Raw genomic sequence first — 26,183 nt, forward strand, 5'->3', positions numbered from 1 at the left:
TACCTCATATCAACAAACTCAGCGACGCAACAGTCGGGCACGAGCTACTAAGTTTCTTGGATGCCTACACATGCTATAATCAGATGCTCATGGAGGAAGAGGACCAGGAAAAGACCACCTTCATCACCCACCAGGGGACGTACTGCTACATGGTCATGCCCTTCAGGCTGGAAAATGCGGGGGCAACTTACCAAAGATTGGTGACGAAGATGTTCAAAGACTAACTTGGTAAAACGATGGAAGTTTACATCGATAACATGCTGGTCAAATACAAAAGGAAAGAAGATAACATCGACCACTTGAGAGAATCCTTCGGCACACTCAGGCAATACGACATGAAACTGAACCCTAAAAAATATACATTCGGTGTGGCCTAAGAAACATTCTTGGGTTTACTAGTGTCACAACGAGGTATCAAGGTCAATCCCGATCATATCAAGGCCATCGAAGGGATACCAGAGCACTTGACCACCAAAAACCAAGTTCAAAGACTGACCGACCATATCGCCGCCCTTTCGAGGTTCATTTCACGATCCTCTAATAGGTGCCATAAGTTCTTTGGCATACTCAAAAAGGAGAACGACCTTCAATGGAATCCTGAGTGCGTCCAAGCCCTAAAGGAGTTAAAGGTGTACTTGTCCTCGCCATCGCTGCTTTCAAAACCAGAACCGGGGCAACCCCTCCTCGTCTATCCCGTCGTGTCCGAAGTAGCTGTGAGCACAGTCCTAGTCCAGGAAAATAAGGGTACGCAATCTCCCATCTATTACATTAGCAAAACACTAGTCGACGTCGAGACAAGATACCCCCATCTCGAAAAATGGCTCTGGCACTAGTCGTGGCTTCACGAAAGCTAACACCATACTTCCAATGCCACCCCATCTCGGTCGTCACGACTTTCCCCTTAAGAAGCATTTTGCATAAACCCAGGCTATCAGGTAGGTTGGCCAAATGGGCCATCGAACTGAGCGAGCATGATATTACATATCGACCGCGAACGACAATAAAGTCACACGTCCTCCCAGACTTCGTCGCCGACTTCAGTGAAAAATTAATGCCCGAAGTTGAAAAAGAAGTCGCCCACGCTTCCCCCCAAACACAAGACCTCTGGGTCTTGTACACCGATGGCGCGTCTAACGCGTCAGGATATGGGCTGGGACTCGTACTCGAAGTCCCAATAGGCGAAGTGATTCGCCAGTCTATAAGATGCCCGGACATGACTAACAACGAGGCCGAGTATGAGGCCGTAATTGCAAGAATAAGACTAGCACTCAAATACGGGGCGAAGCGGCTAAGGCTGCGCTGTGATTCTCAACTCGTGTTTAACCAAGTCAAAGAGACTTTCCAAATAAAGGAGCAAAAGTTACAAAAGTACCAGACCGAAATCTGTAAGCTACTACTTGAATTCAATGAATGTCAACTCGACCAGATCCCCCGAGCACAGAACATCGAGGCAGACGACCTCGCCAAATTAGTCGCAGCCACCAAAAACATTACAACGGGTGAAAGAAATATGGTCTAACTCCTCAACTCATCGATAGATCAAATCGAGGTAAGAACCATAAACCTGACTTGGGACTGGCGCAACCGTATTATTACATATTTGTAGGAAGGTGTACTCTCCAACGATAAAAAAGAGGCTATGAAGCTGCGAATGCAAGAAGCCAAATATAACATCATTCACAACGACCTGTACAAGAGAACATATGGCGGCCCTCTAGTGAAATGCTTAGGCCCAAATCAAACGTGGCGCGTCCTTGAAGAAGTACACGAAGGCCACTGTGGATCTCACTCCAGCAATCGAGCTTTAGTTAGATGCCTCATATGGGCAGGGTATTACTGGCCCACCATGAAAAAGAAGGCTGCGAATTTCGTGAAAAAAAGCGAGCAATGCCAGAAGTACGCCCCAATGATCCACCAAGCAGGAGAACACCTACACTCAGTGACTTCCCCTTGGCCGTTCATCAAATGGGGAATGGACATCGTGGGCCCCCTCCCGGCAGGACGAGGTAACATACGATTTCTCTTGGTTTAAACTGACTATTTCTCTAAATGGGTGGAAGCAAGAGCCTTCGCCCAAATACGCAAACAGGAAGTGATCGCCTTCATATGGAAAAACATCATATGTTGTTTCGCTCTCCCCAAAGAAATCAGTTGCGACAACGGGCACCAATTTGAAGGAAAGAAGGTCGTCGACCTTTTTGAAAAATGGCACATTAAAAGAATAGTCTTAACGCCTTACCACCCCGCGGAAAATACTGTACATCATTAAGAAGAAACTCGAAGACGCCAAGGGACTGTGGCCGAAAATATTACCACAAGTACTCTAGGCCTACCGAACAATGCCAAAGATGAGTACAGGAGAAACGCCATACTCGTTAGTCTATGGGACTGATGCAGTAATATCGGTCGAGGTCGGGGAGCCCATCCTAAAATACTCCAGCTAAAGTGGACCCCAGAACGATGACAGTAGAATGCAGGAACTCGACGAAGTCAAGGAACAGAGAGATATAGCCTACGTGAGAATGGTCGCCCAAAAACAACAAGCATAACTCTATTATAACCAAAAAGGCAAAGATCATGCCACTCAAAGTCGGGGACTACGTGATTAAAGTTAAAACACAAGCAAGCAAAGACCCGCGAGAAGGTAAACTAGGAAAAAACTGGTACAACCCCTACAAAATCACGGCAACAACAAACAAAGGGTCATTCATACTAGAAACAATGGAAGGAAAGCGACAACCAAACAACTGGAATATTACACACCTCAAGCACTTCAACTTTTACAGGATGGTGTCCCAAATTCGTACTCTTTTTCCCTTACTCGAATTTTGTCCCAATTGGGTTTTCTTGAGGAGGTTTTTAACGAGGCGATGACGGGGATACTTCAGGATTGAAGTGCGCACAGACGAAGGCACCGGACGACTAGTTCATTGCTCGACCTATCAATACTTTTCCAGTTCAACCAATGAAGGAACTAGATAGACTAGGACTGGGACTGAAATGCAAGCCAACACGCGGAAAATATGTAAATCTCTCCAAGTATATGAATAAAGCACAAATGCATGAAGTTTATTTCTGTTATCCCCAAGCACATGCTACATTTGGCCTTGTTTGAATTAACACCTATATCGTCCCCCGGTCATAACCAAGCGCAGGTTACATTCGACCTTGTTCGAATTAACGCCTATATCGGCCCTCGTCCATAACCAAGCGCAGGTTACATTAGACCTCGTTTTAATTAACGCCTATATCGTCCCTCAGCCATAACTAAGCGCAAGTTACATTTGACCTCTTTCGAATTAATGCCTATATCGGCCCCCGGCCATAACTGAGCGCAGGTTACATTCGACCTCGTTCGAATTAATGCTTATATCAGCCCTCGTCCATAACTAAGCGCAGGTTACATTCGACCTCGTTCGAATTAACGCCCAAATCAGCCCTCAATCATAACTAAGCGTAGGTTACATTCGACCTCGTTCGAGTCAACACCTAAGCAACCCTCGACCATAAACAAACATACGATATGTTCGACCTCATTCGAACTAACGTCCACTGGCCCCCGACCATGATCAAACCTAAGTTTGTTTCGACCTCGTTCGACCCCACACAATCTAGATTATTACGACCAAAGAAAACCAAGGCAACCAAGAAACAAAATTAGAAAGCATACAAACCCAAACAAAAGTCTTGAGAAGACGCCCACAAAAAAATGCACAAGTCTATGGCAACACAAAAGAAGAAAAAGAAAAGCTGCTAATCGATGCCTGGCCCAGCCGCACCATCGGCCTGGTCGCCTAGACCATTATCGTCCACCCCTTCACCATCGCCATCAGGATACTCATCTTCATACCAGGCGTCATCTTCAATCTGGTCCATGCTTGCATCCTCCTCGCCATCCCCGGCCTTCAGTGTAGCCGGATCGTAGCCACATGCAACCCAAGTTTCACGTGCCTTAACACGAGCATCCTCGAGGACGGCTTCCGAAACTGTTCCCGCCTTCATCAAATCTCTGAATATATCCAGCTGGGCCTCGGCATGAATCCACTCTTCGTATAAATCTCGAGGGACATTAGGAAAGTTAGAAACATAGGAAGAGGATGGTCAAGCCAACAATTGTGCCTTCTCGGCCTCTAGAACGGAAACTCGATCACAAAGGACAAAAACCTCTTTCTCTAGTTCTCCGATCTGTTCATCAAGCCGCTCTTCTTTGATTCTGGTCGTCTCCAATGCATTCTCTTGCTTGGAACAGAGAACACGAATTACGATCTCCAAGGCCTCCCCCTTCTTCGTAGCCCTCGACCAAGATGACTCCACCTTTTCGAGATTAGCTGCTTTCTCAGCGACCTCACTACTTAAAGCTCCCGCTTTGAACTCCTACTCCTCAAGCTCGGCGCGCAACGAGACCACCTGGGCCTGAAGATCACCACACTGGGCTTAAACCCCTCTACTAACCTCCAACTCCTACTCTTTGTCCCTAAACGCCCCCTCAAGAACACTTCATTTTTTGATGACCTTTACCAGCTCGTCATCTTTTTCCTTCAGCTCGTCTCAGAGAATTCGGAAGTTGCCTCCCCCGCCAAAACGCCTCCAGATCTCGCTATACTTACAACGGTACTCACGGTATTTTCTCTCCATCTTAAAAAAGATAGCCTTACGCCTTTACTCTCTTCAGGCACTCTCAATCTCCAAAATCACAGTCTGAAAGAAAGAAAAACAGAAAACGAAGAGTAAGAATGAAACTTTGAACACGACATACAAAAACGAAGAGGGATAAAAAAAACTTACCCTAAGAGCGAGGCCGGCTATGCTCCTAGATAAAGTGGCATCCTTCATCTTTCAAGGGTTTTACCCTCCACATCAGAACAGAGGGGACCACGTCCTCCGTGTCAACCAGCAAATCTCGATCCATAGGGATCGCAATAGTCCACGTGGTCCCCTCCAACCTTACCTCGAGTCGGGTAAATCCCTCCCCCATCATCCTCACCTCCTCAGAATCCACATCAGAGCCCATCTCGTAACCTTCCTTGGCTACGCGCATTCCTTTTATGTCGGCCCTCGAAGAAGGATCCTCGGCCGGTCGCGAGGCCGATGGCTCATCCTGCCGCAAGTCGTCAGGGACTCTCGCCGATGGCCCTTCAGATTCCATCATGGTCTCAGAGAGAGACATACCCTCTTCGGCATCAGACGATGGCGGAATCACGTGCGGTAATTCGACGTCATCTTCAAGTTCTACGGTCGTCGTTTTTCAGACGATGAAATCTCCCATCATCGAATTCACCGCCCGGACAGCTCCTTCGCCGACGTCCACCAATCTCCTCTTGCGGGGAAGAAAATTACCATCACTCAGCAACGATTCCTCCTCATCGAACTCGGCCATCATATGAAGCAAAGGAGAATTTGGACACCTCGCTGACGATGTGTCCGCGGGTGCAGAAGATGCAACATCGTCCACTTACTGAAGAGGAGAAACAACTACTTGGCGAGGCTTTTAGGGCGGAAATGAAGTAATAATGTGATTAGTATGCGGAAATGAAGTAATAATAAATTAATTGAAATGACGTTGCTTGTCAAAAGGGAAGGCTTAGCTCACACGGTTAAGCGCCGAAAATATTTGTGGGATGTGATTATGTTTGGTTCTTACATACAAAAAGAAGTATTAAGTTGTATTTTCAATTGGGATATTATAAGTCCATTTCAAAAGAGTAAACAACACTCACTGAGGAGAGTTATAGTAATGTACTTTATTAATATGACATAGAACTATATTTTTTTTTAGTATATGATATCATTATTTTGGATTGTCCCTATTTCTTTTAAATATCGATACCGCTTACGAGAAATTCTGCGTACGTCCTGGGTCGTTATCTGGTGAGCCTCCTGCAGATGGAGAGGAAAGACCACAACTGATCCGGCTCGCTTACGATGCAGTATTGAAAAATTGTGATAACTTGTACCTGATTGGGTCTTCCGTACTGATGCTGAGCCACCTATGCAAACTGAGGTACTAATAAGTAAAAAATTTGAATTCTATAATTAAGAGGTATAAAATAATTCTGATCATCCTTTTCTCTTCCATATATATATATATATATATATATGTTGCTGGAAAGTGGGAATGCTCTGATTGTAAGACTACGTTGGGTGTTCGTGGTAATTATTAAGTGGAGTATTAGTTTCATTAAACAATATATGCGCTTATACTTAATGTGTTAAAGGTTATCAATTAAGTTTGTGCTTATTTTACTAGGTGATCAATGGCGAGTCTCACTCTTTAGATAACATTGAGCTGTTACATCCGAATGGTATTCAGAAATACTCATTTATGGACTTTAGGTTACGTCTTTTCTGATGCTGAAGAATGGGCTATAGATAAGAAAAGTGATGATGAGAAAAATGATGTTGAACCTAAGAGCGATTAATTTTTTTTTTTGGAACTCTAGGATAACCCGCATCCGCTACAGCCTCTCTGCCCTTTGGGCTTTACGTGAGCACTCTGTGGTGAGCACACTGTGCGCACTGGGTAAACCCTCCACTGTGTAATAGCATGCAAACTACACAAGACATGTAAACCTCACTAGGCAATACATGTGCGACAAGCTCAACTCAGAAGGCACTAGGAGGGATGGATCCCAGGTCATTAGTTAGGAGGCTTGAATAGGGGATATTCTGTACTACTGTAATTACCCCTTCATTACATATATGTGGTACAATTAATTATCGATGTATTGACGGCTAGTCAGTACTATCGTTATTGGTAATATTTATAGTACTCAGTTTCTAGTATTTATTTGCCCAAAAAGAAAGTCATTTGACGAACTTTTTCTGCCCCACCCCCCCCCCCCCACCCCTGCCTAAAAAAAATGAAATATGCTTTAAGAAAGTTCCTTAAAAGTTAAACTTACCTTTTTACTATTGCTAAGAGTAATTACTTATAAGACAAGCTTAAATTGGGGAAATCTCATTTTCCTTTTAACTTCTAAACTTTCACCAACCATAAATCATCAAAGTTAGAGATCTCATACCAATATACAACAACAACAACAACAACAACAACAACAACAACAACCCAGTATAATCTCACTAGTAGGGTGTGGGGAGGGTAGTGTGTACGCAGACCTTACTTCTACCCTGGGGTAGAGAGGCTGTTTCCAAATGACCCTCGACATCCTTCCCTCCAAGAACTCTTACCATCAGAACAACCCACCTTCTCATACCAATATAATTTAGATAAAGATAATGTTTTAACTGGGTTCATACAAAAAGGTGGAAATAATAGAATTGAGGTTAACTGAAGATACTTATTAAAACATTAAAATCGCCTTCAAATGAGTTGTGGAAAAGCACTAAACTGAAAGGATTTAAATAAATGGGTATGGGGATTTGCTGGAAATATCCCAATGCAAATAGCATCCACATGGAATTACATGCCTTAGTAGTCGGCCTTAGATTAGCATTACAACACCACTGCTATCCATTAGAGCTGAGGTGTATCAACGACTTTTAGATCATGGGTGCACTACTTGAAAGTAGCGAAGGATTTGTCATCCTTTGAACTTCCGGAGCTATTTGTGAACTCACGGATGGGCCAAGTAGTACTAGAACTTGGCTCACCATTTTTCGGTTTGGTGAGAAATCTATCCATTTCAATTTTAAGGATTATTGTTCCTACAAAGTTAAACATTTACACTTTTATTTAATCTATCTTACTTCAAATAGAATAGTATGATCCAAATCATAGAGTAATTGAATTTAAGGGACACAAATCAATCAATTACTACATTAGATCAGTTTTCTCATTCATTGGCTTCATAGTATGATTCTTTTTTTGATTGTTAGTAATTACTTCATTTTTAGAGAATTCTTAGCAGAAGTTCTAACTCTAGTTCTTTGCAGAGTTCAATCTTATGTTATCTTGGCCCAAAATACTAATAATTAGCCATAAATTAAGTCCACATAGCCCCCACTTAACTAAGATCGATCAAGCATTTTCTCAAGCATAATATGTGGGCAAATCAATACTACCAATATTCAAGACTTTAAAGCCATAGCTCTCCCAAATTCTCCCAAGAAATAGCATTCAACAGCCTAATCTTCTTAGAAATAAACAATAATAATCACCAACAAGACAAAATCTTGGCAAGAGATTCAAACATTGAACAAAAAGGAAAAAGAGAATTCGGAAAATTGCAAGAGGAGAAGAAAGTTCAGCGAGTAAATTAAAATACAAAGCAAGAAGAGAGACAGGGTAGTTGCATACCTGAGAAACTAAAAGCAGAGAGCAATGAGAAGAAATTGCGCTCTTGATTCTTGAAGAATGGAGTATTCGAAGAGAGAAAGAGAATAGTTGTATCTAATTTTGACTAAAAGAAAAGGATCGAAAACGATACTAGTAAAAAGTGACGTGGGGTTGGGGTCTTAGTGTTTTAGGGATCTGTTAATAGAAGATTTTAATTAAAAGTTAAAAGGAACTTTAGAAAAGACAAAAAATAGAAAAATTTAATTAAAAAGAAGAATGTGGGGATGGGGGTTCGAACTCTGGATCTGGGAGACAAAAGGGGCACTCAATCACCAATGCACCAAAGTAGTCAATTGAGCATGAGTGGTCACCAATATATTGATGTATATAACTGCAAATTTTGTACTGTATATACATAGCCTAGGAAGGGGAGCATGGGTGCATGTACCCCACCCTCTCCGCATAAATCCACCCCTGAATTAGAGATCAATATTGATGCAAAAGAGCTAATTACCATCATAAAACAACAAATCCGCATTACTTAAATCTTGTTGATGACTGCAGGTTCTTGCTCATGCGGCTTGGTGATCCTATCATCCAACATACCTACGGGGAGGCAAATATGGTAGCAGATGTTTTAGCTAAGTATGGCTCTAAGTTGCCCAGTGGTTCTGCTATGTGCACCATGGAACAAGCCCCTACTTTTGCCCTCAAGGAATACACACATGACCTAACAGGCGTGGCTCGTAGACGATCCATCCGCACTCGTATTTTTGTAAACCAACACGACACCACTGCTGTAAATCCACTGCAAGTGCCAGCACAAGACAGCCACAACAATCAAGAATGTAGCTATATAGATACTGAAACCACTGTTTTTTGTAATGATCCATCTACGGATGAAACTATAGATGTAGAATGTCTTTTTCCTTATGCTACCAGTGGTGCACCTGCACCTCCCTCCTTTGTACGCTCCTGTTTTGAAGTAATGAAAGTACTTAATCTTATGGACCAAAAATAAAATTCTTCTCTCTGGTACATATATCCATCTATCGATTCTCCCTCCATATATGTCCCATTCCTAGGCAGAGGAAATTACTAGCGTGTTTGGCCAGGCTTGTAAAATAAGCTTATTTCGAGAAGTGTTTTTTCTCTTCTCAAAAATGTTTTTTTCGAAAAAAGCAGTTTGTGTTTGACTAATTATTGAAAAGTACTTCTGAGCAATAATTAATGTTTGACCAAGCTTTTAAAAAGTGCTTCTTGAGAGAAACTACTTTTTTCCGTAACCAAAACGGCTTCTGCTTTTACTCAAAAGCATTTTTTTAGAAAATAAATTGCTTTTGGCTTTGGAAAAACTTAGCCAAACAGACTATAAATGTGTAAAAGTTAGCTTAGAATGAATGTGAAAATTACAATGATTATGGTAAAAGAAAATCAAAAGATAAAAGAATGATGACAACAAATATGAGTAGGCCACAAAAATAGTTGATATGTCATAAATTGCGTCTCCAGTCTTCGGCCTTCAGTTTATAGGGAAAAAGAACCTTAAAAAATGCTACAGTAACAGTTTATAGGCCACAAGAGCGTTTTGAGCATGATGAGCAACTTTACAACCTCTAAAGAAGACAATAACAACTCTTTCTTGCCCCTCACCACTTTTCTTCAACAAAGTAAGGATAGGCCAAAATAGAAAAACAAAATTGAGATTGCTGTCAATGAATTTACATTTGACTTCTGTATAAGAAAACTAAGTCCATAACTTACAGTCAAGCTTCTGATTTAATGAGAGAATGACTTGTTCCACTTTGAAACACATTCCACCTTTATCACGCACCTGCAAAGAAGTTCTTGTAATGAGAAAATAAAAGCAAAACTACAGCCCAAATAAATGAAAGAGGGAGAAGTAGTTCACTTCAGTAATACTCACATTCTAAATGTTGTTTGAGCCCTTTGTGGTTGTCTATGAGGCAAAGAATGACATCATTTCTTTGTCAAAATCTAAATAAAAATCAGTATTATCTAAATAACTTTGGACATCAAGCCCCAAGTCAAATGGGCTGCCGAGTGTAGCATAATCCGGTGAACCAATAGTAAGTGGTGATGGAAAAGGCATCTCAATATGTCTATCATGGTTATTCTGAGACATGTCTTTTCCATAATGTTGATTGTCTACAGTAATATTATTTCCGCTTACGTGAAGCAACGAACCAACTCCAGAATCCCTTGGCCTAATCTGAAACTCATTGCGGGCCAAGTGGGACTGTGGTTTCTCATGTGTGGATCCAAATTCAGCTGAAGAATAAGATTGATACAGAGGAGGTTGATTGAAGTTAGAAATTTGAGATCCATGAGCAAATCCAGAAACCTGCAGTTCGGTATGTACGACAGAACTGTGAGATCCATAATGCAAATGGGAATTTTGTGGTCCATCGATTATTCCTGGAATTTTATGGTGACCATGGAACTCAGTGTCATGAAATTGATGCTGGACAGCAGAGTCTTGACTTCCAAGATGCGCTCCTGATTCATAAGGGACAACTGCAGAGTTTTGCGCCATCGGATAAAGAGATGGCTCAGTGCCTATATATGCATCTTCTGTAGAGACTACATTAGCTGATAGAACCAATGAAAGGTTCGAGTCTTGTAATGGTAACTCGGATTGAGTCACAATGTTGTGCTCTACAGGCTTTGGTGCTCCGCTCTTGTCATTTTCCCTTAGGATTTCCGAACTGTTTGTATCAGGTGATGAGTTACTATGGTCATCACTATGTCTCAAAGATGGTAGGATCAGTTGCTCAGTAGGATTTGACCTAGCACGTTTTCTTCTTCTATGCCGTCCATCTCCTTGCTCCTTACTTTGGTGAGATTGAGGAATGGCATTTAGAGGATGAACATCCAATGGTTGATTTCTCCTCTCATCTTTAGATGAAACACAGCCAATACCATCATCAATGCCATCGACATCATATTCACTGTCACTGCTAATGGAAGGTTTCTTCTTTTCACTGCGGCTTCTAGCAGGTGGCTCTATGCTAGATGATCCATTCTCACTGCCCGGTTGCTGGAGGATCGATTCCTCTCTGCTTAAAACAGCCAACCAGATCGAGCTCTCCTTAGCAGTCATCTTGTCCTGCAAACACTTTGACTGGCGGACTAATCTCCTGATCTTCGCAATATCAGGCGACATATGCTTTATAACAGCAGTTAGAACGCCAACTTTCCACATCTTCTTCAAATCATGTGGCTTCTTGTATGGCGGATTCTGACCCTTGGGTAGTCCCGTTTTAGACCACCATTCCTCATTCCCTGTTGGCCACCACGGTGGTGAGACGCCTTTCTCCAGCGGGTACTTCCGCTGAGGTGGATCACAATGTTGCATCAAAGAAGACAAAAGGGACCCCAGTGTAGCATCTTGCAAGTCTTGCAGAACACTTCCCGCGTACCCATTTTGGCTGCCGACTCCCTCTCCTTTCGCACGACATTCTGCTTCATACTTGGCTATTGCAGCAGGACCGTTCTTATCAAACTTTACCTTCTCTTTCCACCAAGCTCTTATGTTATCCGATGCACCACTCACTGGTTTACCCTTATCAGGAATGATACCATAAACAAATCCTCGAGCATTGCAGACTTCCATGAGCTTCAACATGTACTTCAAAATCCCATCCTGAGCTCTCGACATCTTCTTCCGCCTAGCCTGATCTGTAACTTGCTTATTGTTCTGCTTCTCAGCGGCTTTCAGGGCTGCAAGTTTCTGTCTTTCCTTGAGCCGCTTGAGCTTAATATGGTCCTTCCACATCCGTCTCTCCAATTCTTCTGGCTCAATCTCCTCATCACTGACATCCTTTTCTGCTATGTTGTCACACCTTATGTCATCGACTTCAATGTCCGAGCTGTTCCCCAACACATAAGCATCGATCATCATACATTATTCACTTCAAAACTAAATGCCAGTAAAATTATATCCATCCAACAGAGGTACATTATTCATAAACCAGCAAACATCAAAATGTCAAAGAACACACAACTAAGACGTGCAAACACTAAAGACAAACAATTTCAAAGTGACCACAGAAAGCGACAATTTTTTCTTTTGATAACCAATGTGTCCGGGCCAGCTTGTGCGCACCTCGACTAATTACACGGGGTACCTACTACCTCCAACCAACATAGGTATCGGGCAACTCTGTCCACTAAGGCTCGCCACAGAAAGCAACAAACTCACACTCGTAAAACACAAAAGACTATTCTTTTCAATCCAAGATTCAGTTTTTATGATTGCTAATGCAGGAAGCTTATCTAATTTCCAGCAATTGAACAAAAATCACAATAAAAAACTCAACTTTCAAGCTAGTGTTTACATACCCAAATTCTCAAATACTAATATAGATTTGACGTAACATACACAAATGCTCAAAACTCATAAAACCCTTCAAGATTATAAAAAACAAAACTTACCCATATGACAATTCTGATAAATTGATACTATAACAATTGGTCATAACACAACTATTCAAGATTATACATTGGTTTACACACAGCTCAAACAACAACACAACCCAAAAAAGAAAACACAAAAAATAAACACAAATAATGAAACATATATATATATATACACACACACACAGAAAAAATAAATAAATTAGAAGGGTCTAACCTGACATCAACACCAATCTCATCTATCACAGCCATGCCTACGCAACAGTTGCAGCAGTTTTTATTTCCTTTTGGTTGCAGCAGATTGATTCAACCCTAAAAAGGGTATCAGATTTTATTCCTTTTTTTTTTGGTTAAAAATGGTCACACAGCAAAAGGAGGCAATAAAAAACTTAAAAAAGGTTTTAGAATAAAATAAATAAATATAAATGCAGACATGTATTATTAACAGAGACGGCGAAAACTCAGAATGTTAGATTGAAGACAACGAGATTGAAAATTCCTTAAGAAAAGCGAAAAGGAGGGGAAAAAAAAAGTAAAAGGCTAAGACGTATTGTAAAAGGACAAAAAAGAAGAGGCGGAAAATCACCAGCGTTTATAGACTGTTTATACGAAATTATATTAAAACATAATAATTAAGTAATTAATTGTACAAAAGTATGTGTCATGTATTGATTTATGGATTAAATATCAAAGGCAGACATGTAAATTTTACTCTACTTCCTAAACATTGAGGTATTTTTGGTTCATATAATTAATACATAGATTATTTATATGGTGAGTAATAATAAAGAGATTATTTAAATAGTGAGTAATAATATAGAGATTGTTATGATATAATTAATATTGAAGAGATTGTTATATGTTATACTTACTTTAAAATGATAACTTTATTCTAAATACACCGCACTATTGATATACGTATCCTTATTATATTTTTTATCCTATATAAAATAATACATGGATTATCGTATAATTTAATATGAATAATTACTTAGTTATACCAACTAAAACTTCATTAGTTATGTGATGACTACTTTGTTATGCTGAATATTATGCTAAGGTTAAAATTCTAATGCATCAACCAACCGATTCCTAAATGTAAATGCTTCGAAATTACTCAAAAGTAAAGAAGTTAAATTTTATTGATAAAAACTGTGTAATGTATTTAAAAATTATAATTGGTACTTTTTTTTGTGTGAAGTTAATAGACTCGCCAAGCACTAAAAAGGAGAGATGTTATTGTGAGAACCTAATAGTCAACTATGAGAGAAAAAGTGTCCTTAGTATTTACTACATCAAATTACATTTTAATTTTGATTAGAATATAAAACTATGGAATTTACCTGACAAATTGTAAAGTTAGAGGGGACAACTGACAAGTGTCACAACCCTAGAGATTACAGGCGTTGTTGGTTTCTTGATTTTCTTCATCCTATCATTTGTCTCTTCTCAAGAAACTTGTGAAATGACCACAAAAAAAAAATTGTGAAAATGTCCAGATTCAATGAATTATGAATACCACTAAAAGTGGTGATGTGATGAATAGAATCTCATCACGCTTGATCAGAAGTTTCGGGTTGATCTCTAAGAATAAAAAAAATCATAGAAGGAAGGTTTTTTTTTGTTTTTTGAATAAGCTTTATGTGACGCGAACCAGAATTAATCGGGATCCAATACAAATATGGAACACTAAAATGGAAAACAAAAAGGAAAATGTCCAAATACAATGAATCTGTGCATGCATGCACCGCTTTGTGTATTAAGGGGGAATGACTCACGAATTCACGGGCTCTGGTTTTCTTTTTCTTTTTCTCTTTCTTTTAATTCATTTTAAGTTGCAAATTTATCCTTTTATTTCCATTGAGGGAATGGACTGAGAAAAAGATTATTTCCTCTTAATTCAGAAAATGATTTTATTCACGAACATGAGATTAAAACTATATTGCAAGTACGGCTTTGGCATAAGTTTTTAGTCATTTTAATTTTAGATGAGGATTACAACAATAAAACAATAACTACTACGGCTATATGAATTCTATTGATCATGTTACTCCGATAAAAAATATTTCAAATTTGCAAATACTAAGAAAAATATTATAAGTTCTTTATTTTGTTAAAATATATAAATCTCCGTAAGGTTAAACCACTCCTACAAAGTGTAAGACCTAAATAAAAACTATTATTTAAAGAGAAAGTGTTAAGTTTTCTTTTCTATTGTCTAAGTTGGATGCACTACAAGAAAATCACGTATTACATTGGAATTTTACTGAGGTAGGAAAATTCGCAGAAAAATAAGTTTTCTACGGATTTTCCTTCCGAAAAAATTTCGATGGAAAAACCTTCGTAGGTAATTATTACCTGCAAATTTTAAAAATTCCCAGGTAAGTTACTTGAGGATTTTGAATCCGCATATAAATTACCTGGGGTTGTAAATTCGCATGTAAAGTACTTGCAGATTTTTCCATAGAAAATTCAAAATATTCGCATGAAATTTTGGTAAAAAAATAATGAAACTTAAGAGTTTTCTTGTGGATTTTGATAGAGAAATAGATGTAAGTAAATCTCCATAAAAATCGTCAAGTGTATGTGTCGAAATTTTTAGACGATAAATTAAAATTACTATCATATCATTTTTATATATTTATTAATTCAACTCTCCGCATATTTGTTTTTCGTATATACTATAATGTATACCCCACGCTTTAATATTATATTATATATTATTTTTACTCGTTCCTAACTAGTAGTTCCTCTAAATCTATATGTAACCCATGCCTTGTATCAGGCTCTCTTAATTTTTTTTACTGTTAGGATTATTACATTAATATAAACCACAATCCAACCTTACACCTAGAAAGCCCATTCTTGATACGCTTATTCGAAATTGCTCTTTATAATTTTTATTTTTTTATTTTATAAAAGGATGTATTAATTAAGGATTCCGCAAAACAATGAAACACTCTTCTCCCAGTAATAGCAAATTACGTTCATATTACTTTTAAATTTAATATATTTTTGTTATTTTTCTAAAATTCATTTATATTCTTGATTAACATATTAATTTCTTTTTTTTATATATAAAAATATATTAATTAACAAGAGTTAAACACATTGTACATGATAATTAGTAAGAGTTATTTTGCTAATCCTAATAAAGTATACGTGATTAAGTGATTTTAATAATGCTAAAATTTAATCAAGAGATGATGTTAGAAAATAGAATCATAAGATCACTCGATTAAGTTTGAATACTGACAATCTCAAACTACATCATTTTATACATACTATAATTAAATTTTATCTTATTAAATACATGTGAAAAAAATGACAAACTTAAGATAGAAAGTTAATAAAAATTAGTTATATTTTTATAAATGTAACATAATTTTCATTGCTAAGAAATTAAATGTAAATACTTTTCAATCATTCAGTTACATTTAGTATATTTTTTGAAGATATTAGCTGAAATATGTCACATGTAGTTGTATCCTAGCTTTATCATGTCCTATATATTAGTCATATTAAATTTTTAATTCTTAAAATAACTAGCTTTGTGATAATTATTTTATTATTGAGTTCTTAATGCCTTATAATGCTCAATCCAAACATGTATACATCTATAAGTTTTATATAGGATCAACATCTTTACATTTACTTACACATAAATCGACAAAATATAATAGATAAAATTAATTTCTATGAATATTTTTTACATATTAAGTTTTGTAACTTTTCGAAAAAATATAATTTTTAAATTTAAAATATTATCTTCTTAAAATTTCAAATAACATTTTAAAAAGTCTTCAAAGAATTTCAAACTTAAATATCTAGTTATAAAATCATCACGTAAATTTTCAAGCATCATATATCGAATTAAAACAATAACAATAAAATTTCTATCTAAATCCTAACAACAAATCCCCAATCAAAATTGTATCATGAAGTACTCAAGTAAATTATCAAACAATAATTTTTGCCTAAATCCACACAAATAATCTCTAGTTAATTTCATACATAATAACATTTCTAGGTAACTCCCAAACTATATCACCAAGAATAAATTTCTGGCAAAATTACAATAATAAAATCTCTATGTAATTCCCCAAATAAGTAAAATCCCAAGAAAAATATTCTAACTAAATTCACATCGACAAAATCTCTAGGTAATTCCCCAGGTAAGAAAGTTCCCAGGTAAATCCCCGAGCAAATATCCCTAACTAAATCTGCAGCAATAACATCCCCAGGTAATTCCCCAGCTAAGAGAATTCCCAAGTAAATCCCCAAGAAACAATTCCCGGCTAAATCCGCAACAACAATATCCCCAAGTAATTTCCCAAATAAGCTAATCCCCAAGAAAATATCCCCAACTAAATTCGCATGTAGCGTTAACGAGAGATTTTCTTTCGGATTAACATTGGATTTCTTTTCCGTTTTCTTTATTGGTTTACCTGTGGATTTTCTTACGGAAATATATTTGTTAATTCGTTTCCCCAGACAATTTCCTAGGTAATATTTTGGCGCATAATGGCGCCAAAGTTACCTACGTATTTGCCTAGGAAAATATTTTTCGCAGGTAAAATATTTTAAATTTAGGATTTTTAATGTTTCCCATAAAAATCCGTAGGTATTATCTGCGAATAAAATTTTCATGTAAAATCCCCATGTAATTAACACTTTTGTTAGTAGTGATGAGTGAAGAGAAAACAAATACAGAGGTCAAAATGTCGAAGTATTTTCTTTTTGATCCATATAAACTATTGGCACCCGCCATCAGAGGCGGACCCAAGATTTTAACATGATGGGTGCCAAGTTATTTATATAATCATTTTAACATGATGGGGCACCATATATATAAGATTTTTGTCGAAATTTATGGGATCCGATGACCCCTTAACACTACACATAGGTCCGCCTCTGAATTTGGCAAGCGAAAGGAAGATATGGACAATGATGATATATATGGTCAACCCCTACTTGCTTGGAATTGAAAGATAGTTATTGTTTTATTGTATGCACACTAAAAAGTTCAAGGTGAAAGAAAGAATAGAAAGAAAACGTAACAATTCTCCTTTATTTACCTTTTTTTTTAGAATCATACAAAGAAGAGAATAACTTTAATTTCTTTCACTTATTCTCTCTTCACATAAAAACTATAGGACTTGTTCTTTATTCACTAAACCAGCCATGAACATAACACAATAGACTCATAAACAAAGATTGTAATTAGCTTATCATATTCTTTTGAATAAATGACAAAAGCCAACAACCATTTTACCTTGACTTAACAATTTCTTCTTTCATGGCAAGTGAAAGTGCATTTAAACTACAACCACTTTCTACTACAACTCCAGGCATTGCCACAGCTCTACTCCCCACAAAACTTCCTTCTCCTATTCTAACTTTTCCAAATTTCACTACTCCTTCACCTTCATATATATGTCCAAATAACAATGCTTCTTTGCCTACACATCCACCTCTTTCAATTTCCATCATTTCAGGATTCAATAAAGCTCCCATGCTATCTACATAAACCCCTTGACTTATTTCAACTTCCGATCCCATTAGTTTCATCCAAATAACAAACAAGAATGATCCTGTTGTCATTTCCATGAAATAGTCACTAACTAATGTCCTAAATGCTTGCCATATTGTTTCCATTAAAAGACTTGTGCTCCATATGTGTGCTTTTCCTCCATCTTTCTTTCTTGTTGTGAAAACAGCTTTTGCCAATACACAAACCAATGCTGCTATTAGCCCTGAAGATATCCAAAAGAAAGGAAAAAACCAGTATAGTGGTTGCTTTGTAGTTTGCTTTAAAAACATCAGCCAATTTAGTGGACCATGAATTGAATATGCCAAGAAAAAGTATGGCAAGAATGTTTGGAGTAGTGGCTGAGCAAAAGTAGACCAAGAAGTTTGAAACCATGTTCTTGATAGAGCTATTTCATGATTAGTTTCTTGTTTTACTTGTAGTGAAGATGCAATAGGACAACCAGAGAGATCAACTTTCACATCAGATTGTTCTATGAAATTCTTCCAAGCTTCTGGAAGTGGTTCACCATTTCTCAAATGTTGGCAAATTTCATAGATCAATGAACGACCGTGATCGATTGAAGCACTTTGAGAGGCTGATGTTGCTTTAACAACATCAACCTCGTGGCATCGGAGAAAAGGGTTGAATTCCAGCTTCTCTGATTGTTCCTTGTTGAGGTTCTGATCAATAATGATTTCTCCAACATCAACATATGGGAATTCAGCTTCATCCCATGGCCTAGTGCAGTCAAGTGCAATATCTTGTGTTGCTTCATCCTTAGGTACTGGCCTGAATTGTAGTTGGAAAATGTAGCGAATGCCACCTGGCGAGCTCACACGTTTCTGGAAATCATCAGCAAGGAAAAGTAACGGGCGTGTGTCATTATCTCTCCTTGGAATTGCACCTGTTTCTGGAGGAAGTATTCCAATAGGCTCAACTTTACCAGAATCTTCAGTAATATTTTCATCACATGGCCTCAGCTTGAACTTCACATACATTTCTTGTCCATCTTTGAACCTGAAAAGCCTGCATATATTTGAGTAATAATGCATTTCAGTAAATGAATTCGAATCACGTAATGATGTCCATACTGCATCGCGAACATGTGGAACACGTTTCACATGCTCTTCCCTTGCAGCTAAGCCACAAACAAGCCATGTTGCAAAATCAGAAATAGTCCGAGCATAAAATGCTTTCCCTGTCTTCAGGGTCAAGTCTAGAATTGTTTTTCCATCATCTGAAGTGGTATCAGAGAGTATTCTCAAAGCAGCACCACGAGCATCGAGCCTTGCATCATCATCGGCACTTAAGCTGTTGCTATGCCGGACTATGACAGGAAAATGTTTGCCAGATCGAAAGATTTTGTGTTCTGGCAATCCTTTAATGTTATCATACATCTTAAGCACTCCCTTTCCACTAACACCAATTCGATGAAAATATCTTGTTTTGACCTTGAGAGTGGTTGCAGCCAAGTTTGCAGCTAGATTTCCAACTATCTTCTTGTACTTCGTATCCATCTCTTCTATCCTCTCATCCATAGAATGTTGTGTGTTCTTTATCATGACAGGAACTTGAGATCCAACATAAACACCACCGCTATGTAGAACGAAATTCATTGGAGCAACTGAAAGTGCACCAAGAATTACATCCTTTTGGACAAGTGACTTTGGGAGAACAACACTTTGGCTCCCAACAACTGAATTGTCTTGTACCTCAACTACCCCACTTGTGAATCCACTCGAGGAATAGAAACCGGTTATAATCCTGCTGAAGTCACCTAGGTGGACACCATCGCCTAGTGATATCAATTTTGGATCAGAAACCGCGTTGATGGCTCGGATAGAACAATGTTTTCCAATTTTGCCCCCCAAGAGCCTTAAGTACATACAGAAAGCTTCAGTTCCAGAAAGGAGTTTAGCAAATCTGAGATGACAGACAATGTTAATTCTATGTTTCAGCCATATTCTTAGTGAATCATCTGTGCTTTTTGAGAAAAAATTGTTGACAAAGATGGTAAGGAAGCTCAGGATCAATCCATGAGCCAAGTAGGCGGTTGCAACTGAGATAGCAAAGATTATTGGACTTGAAGAGGTAGTAGAAATAATGGTCATGTAAGAAATGATAGTGAAAGGAAGCCAATGGAATGCTCCAGAAAGACAGATTAAGGAAAAGTGTTGAAGAGATGGAGATTTTTGAGCTAACAGAATGTACAAGAAATAAAGGATCGCTCCTGAGAGAGCGCTTATGAATCCGACAATGTAAATTCCCATCAAGTGATACATAGCTTGACTAAGACCACCTTCTGTTTCTTTTGTCTGTTCGATGACCTGAAATCTCAATAGAAATGCATTTCACTATGTTAAAAAGGCTCCTTAGGATTCTGTTTAGGGGCTAAATAAGAAAATATGAAGGTTATAAAAAGTTGAACAATCAGATAAATTTAACTTGTGAAATTAAATTCCTCACCTTCTTGCTGCTGTTTGATTTTGATACTGCCTTTCCTTCTGTCTTCTGTAATGATGCTACCTCAGTCCCTCCTCCCAAAACACTTCCTTTCTGAAGTACAGCATAAGGACCAACTGAACAGTTTTTGCCAATTTTAACTGGAAGGAAACTCAAGATTCCATTCTTCACTTCATGGCCTTGAATTAAAACTCCTTCTGCAATAACAGCTCCATCTCCAATCGAAACGAGTGCTGGATCGCTGATATCGACGGTATCCAGTACGACTGATGATCCTATCCTTGCTCCAAATACTTGGAACCAGTATTTCAGAAATACTGTTCCTCTCAAATGCACTGCCATAACTTTGGATGACATTTCTTGTGCCTTATACAGTGCCCACCACTTAACAAAATCCAATGACCAAATGGACACTTCTGGTGTCAGGGAATAATTTGGTTGAAGGACTAAATTTCCAAGAATACCAATGCATAAGCAGGTGGTAAATATGCATAAAAGCCAAGCAGATGGTGCAAACATCAAAGAAATTGCATAACCAACCCAAGGAAATGAATTCATCAGAATAGGACTTGCCAAAATCAGAGTTTTAAAGACAAATATGGATGAGTATGCAGGAAGGACCAACATGAAAATGGCATAGACAAGAGCAAGAAGTTGTAATAGCATGATTCCGAATCGACGAGAAGAGGAAACTTCAGCCACCAAATTACATGAATCATCCTCTGAGTAGTCTTGAAAAGAAGAAGGATTTTCGGTATCATGAAGCCGAGATTTCCTAACCAAATCCTCTGTGAAGCTTGCCAAATCCTCAATGCAAGTTGCAGTGAAGATATCAATTGCACCAACTTGCACTCCAAGAAAATCTGAAAGCTTTTGAGCTGCCCTGACTACACCAATAGAATCAATACCATAAGATACTAAGCTCTCAGTAGTAGTAATCTTGCTGATAGAGATTCCTGTCTGCTCAGAAATCAGTCTTTTCAGGAACTCCACTATTTCTATTTTATTCAATCTTGGAGTTGGTGAAGGTGATGTTATATTCAAATGTGGCCTTGGTGTATGTCCCTCCCTACATGAAGCTGTGGTAAAAGATCTAAGAAGTTTCCGCTTCGACGAAATTTGATCTGGAACCACATCCAGTGTTCCATCACTGAATTGTTTCAAGCACTCAAATCTCTTTATCTTTCCAGATGTTGTTTTGCTGATAGTTCTTGGCTTGATCAGCTTAACAGAAGCCAAAGTAACACCATGTTCTTCAGCAACTCTTGCCTTTATTTCCTCAGCAACATCTTTGCTAACAGGTTTACCATCTCTAAGTTCTGCAATGACAACTAATCCAACCTGATCAGAGTGATCAGGTACTGACACTCCTTTGCTGGATAAGGTCTCTTCCGGAACTCCAATGACAGCACAACAACCCGGTCGCAAGAGTTCGGATGAGCTTTCAACAGTTTTTTCAATATCTGATGGGTAGATATTTCTTCCAGCAACTATAATGAGGTCCTTGATTCTTCCAGTTATAAACAGATTCCCTTCAATTATCCTTCCAAGGTCTCCAGTTCTTGTGTATACCTTTTTGGAACGCGTTCCGAGCTTGTTTCTGAAAGTTTTCTCAGTCAGTTCCTCCCTTCCCCAGTATCCAATGCCAGCACTAGGACTGCTAATCCATATTTCTCCTTCCTTTCCTGATTCCTTGTGCTCCTCACCACTTTCCGGATCAACTATTTTGATATCAACATCTGCCTCATTTTGATTCGCGTAGCCACAACAGACTCTTCCTTGCCAATCCACCAATATTGGTCTTCCTTCTCCATAAGCACAGCTTACAAACACACAGTTTTCTGCCAATCCATACCCAGGAGCCATCACTCTTTGGGAAAGACCGAAAGGTCTCGTGAGCTCAATAAATCTCTTTAGAGTTTTCTGCCTCACTGGTTCAGCAGCAACCATTAGAAACTTGAGTGATGAAAGATCATACTTCCATTCCTTCTCTTTGTTAGCCTCTAACCTCCGGATGACAAGTTCAAACGCAAAGTTTGGGCCAGCGCTGTGAGTTGCTTTGTACTTGCTCATCGTCTCGAGCCACAAGAGAGGGTTCCTGATGAATGTCATTGGGGAAAACAGAATTGCTGATCCCCCACTTACTAGAGCTGTGAAAAGGCCACCGATAAGTCCCATATCATGATACTGAGGAAGCCAGCTTATTAGTACTGTGTTTGATGTGCTTTTGTATACTCTTCGCATTAACTTCACATTGTGGATTAACCCTCCATGAGTTATCATAACTCCTTTAGCATCTCCTGTTGATCCTGATGTAAATTGTAGAAAGCATACGTTGTCCGGTCGGGGCTCAAAACTTTCATTGTTATTTGAATGCATTCCTTTGGAATTCTTGACCCAAGAGTCTGTGTGTATCCATGGAAGATTAGGCCAGCGAGCTGAGCACGTTCCATTTTTACGGTTCAGTGATAATAGACTCTTCACGGAGCCTGCTCGAACAGCTGCATGATAACCAGCAGTTGACAAAATAGCCACTGCATTGCATGATTTAGCAATGTTTTCAATCTTGAGTAGTGCTTGTCCTCCTCTTTGCATTGGATCCGATGGAAGTACTGGGACAGGCAATACTCCAGCTCGTAAACACCCAAAGAAGGCATCGACAAAATCAAGCCCCGGGACATAAACAAGGAGAACTCTGTCACCTTGCTTCATGTTTGGTTTTTGACTAGACAACAGCTTCTGAGAAATACAAGAAGAATTAGCATTAAGTTCTTCATATGTCCTCTGGTTAACTACTTGTCCTTCTTCACTAATCCATTTGTACAATGTCTTCTTTCTGGTGATGTTATGAGTACTCCAGTGCTTTAAATAACCGTCGAGGCTAGTCAGTTCAGGAAACTCCACTTGCTGGTATTCTTTCAAAGCTGTAGTATTCTTATCCAAGCGATCAGATAAGAGCGGAAATAATCTCTGCAAAATCAATGGTTTTGATTTGAATTATTCACATGTCACACTTCAACTTTTCTTAAAATGCAACAATCATTTTCTCTTTCGAGTACCTTAACGTAAGGAAACGTAGGTTGTGTATCAGGATTTGCAAAGTGCTTGGAAATTAAGTCCATAGAATAGGATGAATTTCTTTCAGTCAGCTCAAATGCCATTAATCCACTCACATAATAAGTGTTTTGCTGACCTTGTAGCTGGTTTTCTATTTTGTCATAGAATCCCTCCTTCATATCTGTGTTCAAATTATAAAAGGAAGTTAGCTACCCCTAAATTCTAGAGCTAATTTTTGACAGGAAAGACATGTTGTGCTTTCAGTATAATAATCTTTACCTTGGCTATTTACATGAGGAAAATACTTGAATCGTCGTTGTAGGACGATCATTTCAACTTCACCTCCAATCCTTTTGACAGCATCAATCGCGAGCTGTAAAACTGTTGAAACCTCAACATTGGCTGCGTTTCCGTAAGACCAGAAAAGGAAAATGTTTGTATTGGAATAGAATCTCTGCATGGCAACTGGATTTCCTATTGTTTCAGGATCATCCATAAATTCCTCAAAGTAATAGAATCCAACTGGCATGTGTTCTAGTCCCTTAATCTTCAGAACCGTCGTGTAATAGTCGATGGTCTGTACTTTACTGAACAACTCCTTTTCAAGTTCACTCAATTCCAGCACTTCATTTTCAGGATCTGTTATATCAAACTAACATTAGCATAAAACTGAGCCGAAACTCAAGCACAAAGAAGGCTGCATATCTTGATATAGAGACTAGTAATACCTGCTGAAATGGAAGATGGTGATCTATATATCTTCCCATTTCTATAAGGAAATGCCCCGGATAATATCACTTTATCAAATTCCATACTTTTGAAATCCCCACTGCTGTTTTTGACACCAATTTTAACGCCTGAAGTATCGCGTCTGACTGAAAGGACTTCCGTTTGGCACATGACTGTTATTGGCAAAGATTCACTAACTTTCTTCCAGAGGCTTGTGTATCCATCTTTGAAACGTCGAATTTTCCCAGCCATAGATGTTCGAGTAAACTCATGAATATATGCATAAGGCATGTCTTGAACAAATCCATATCCAGAAGCAGTGTAGCCATATGCAACAGATTTTGGAACAGACTTAAATCCGCGACTTTCAAGAAATGAAGGCGTCATATCAGAAGCAATGTCACTCACTGCATGAACACCAATTCTACCTGAGTCCTTTGCTTTGTCCTGTGAATAAGCTTTTATGGTTCAAACGAGCTGAATTATGACAGTCAGCGTAAGACTAGTCAATTACGAATTATGAATTATGATGCCGTTTCTTTTTGTATTTCAACTGAATTTTTGTACATGACATAGGCTGACCTGGAGTTCTAATGTCAATGATATAACAGATACATAATCATCTGCAACTTTGTTGTCCTGATAATTCCCTGTTTGGCTATCAATTAATGCAAGTTTGTGAGAGCCTAATTCTACAAGCTCACTTCCTGTTTCCTTTGCCAAATGGAAAATTGTTGGAGCACTATTTGCTGCTAGGACTTGACCTCCAAGATCATAAATTTTTCCTACATAACACACAAAATCTGTTACCTCTCACAAACCCTCAATCAAAAAGTACCTACATATAGAACGAGTTTAAATTATATACGCTAACAGTATAAAGGAGGGGAGCCTTGGTGTAACTGGTAAAGTTGCTGCCATATGACAAGGAGGTGACGGTTTCGAGCCGTGGAAATAACCTCTTGCTAAAATGCAGGGTAAGGCTGCATACAATAGACCCTTGTGATCCGTCCCTTCCCCGGACCCCGCGCATAGAGGGAGCTTAGTGCACCGGGCTGCCCTTGTTCACTAACAGTATAAAGAATTTTAACACGATCCGTTCAATTTAACCAGCTATGGCGGTTTATTACTCTATTTTACGTTGTCAGTGCACAGAATGTAAACTCTATATAAGACATATTTGTTTACCTTCAATATCAACAGATTCACACATTCCACCAACCGAGTGATGTTTTTCGATTACTATCACATTGTTGTAGCCAAGATTAGATAGTGCATAAGCAGCAGATATTCCACTTGGACCTGCTCCAACTATTGCTATTCTTGTATTCACTGGAAAACATGGATGTATCTTTGAGAATTTATCTTCAATGGATTTTTGAGCATCCATTGCTTTTAATTACCTTCAATTGTACCTGCTAAATACATATAACAACTTTTTAGCCTCCAACTTCAACTTCCATCTAATTAAGCTAATGGGAGCTGAATAGACTAAGCCAGCCTTGTTATTATTTTAATTTTTAAGAACCAAAGGTTTGCTGGATATTTCTATAATGAGAACTATATATGGCAAAAAGAATAAAACAGAACTTGGTTAGAAAAAATATTTATCGATGAAAACAATGGTCTTAATTATCATTTCTCAGACAGAGGTATATGCCGATATAAAGAAAACTCAAAAAACAGAAATAAGAAGAAACAAAAACAAAAGTTTGTTCTCAACAA

The 26,183-nt window shown here is 38.4% G+C and overlaps 2 protein-coding genes across 4 annotated transcripts; both read right to left on the bottom strand.

Annotated features, from left to right (window-relative positions):
* Positions 1–8,542: 8,542 nt before the first annotated feature.
* On the bottom strand, positions 8,543–13,225 carry LOC104085876 (ETHYLENE INSENSITIVE 3-like 3 protein). Of its 3 annotated transcripts, none has more exons than XR_001967217.3 (4): positions 12,894–13,225; positions 10,164–12,129; positions 10,001–10,070; positions 8,543–9,044 (listed from the first exon to the last, which is right to left on the bottom strand). XR_001967217.3 is itself a non-coding variant. In XM_018767223.3 (3 exons), the coding sequence occupies exons 1-2, from the start codon at positions 12,926–12,928 to the stop codon at positions 10,197–10,199; spliced, it is 1,968 nt and encodes a 655-aa protein (XP_018622739.1). In that variant the 5' UTR covers positions 12,929–13,225; the 3' UTR covers positions 9,702–10,070; positions 10,164–10,196. The 3 variants fall into 3 exon arrangements, 1 of the variants encoding a protein (XP_018622739.1); XR_001967216.3 differs by having other exon boundaries at positions 8,543–9,211; XM_018767223.3 differs by lacking the exon at positions 8,543–9,044 and having other exon boundaries at positions 9,702–10,070.
* A 4,501-nt stretch (positions 13,226–17,726) lies between these two features.
* LOC104085877 (uncharacterized) lies at positions 17,727–25,868 on the bottom strand. Its single transcript, XM_070188559.1, has 7 exons — positions 25,647–25,868; positions 25,041–25,243; positions 24,458–24,905; positions 24,009–24,368; positions 23,732–23,910; positions 20,676–23,642; positions 17,727–20,536 (listed from the first exon to the last, which is right to left on the bottom strand). Exons 1-7 carry the CDS (start codon positions 25,846–25,848, stop codon positions 17,948–17,950), a joined length of 6,948 nt encoding a protein of 2,315 aa, XP_070044660.1. The 5' UTR covers positions 25,849–25,868; the 3' UTR covers positions 17,727–17,947.
* Positions 25,869–26,183: the final 315 nt, after the last annotated feature.

Source organism: Nicotiana tomentosiformis, chromosome 11, assembly GCF_000390325.3.
Source record: "Nicotiana tomentosiformis chromosome 11, ASM39032v3, whole genome shotgun sequence".
Lineage (NCBI taxonomy): Eukaryota > Viridiplantae > Streptophyta > Magnoliopsida > Solanales > Solanaceae > Nicotiana > Nicotiana tomentosiformis.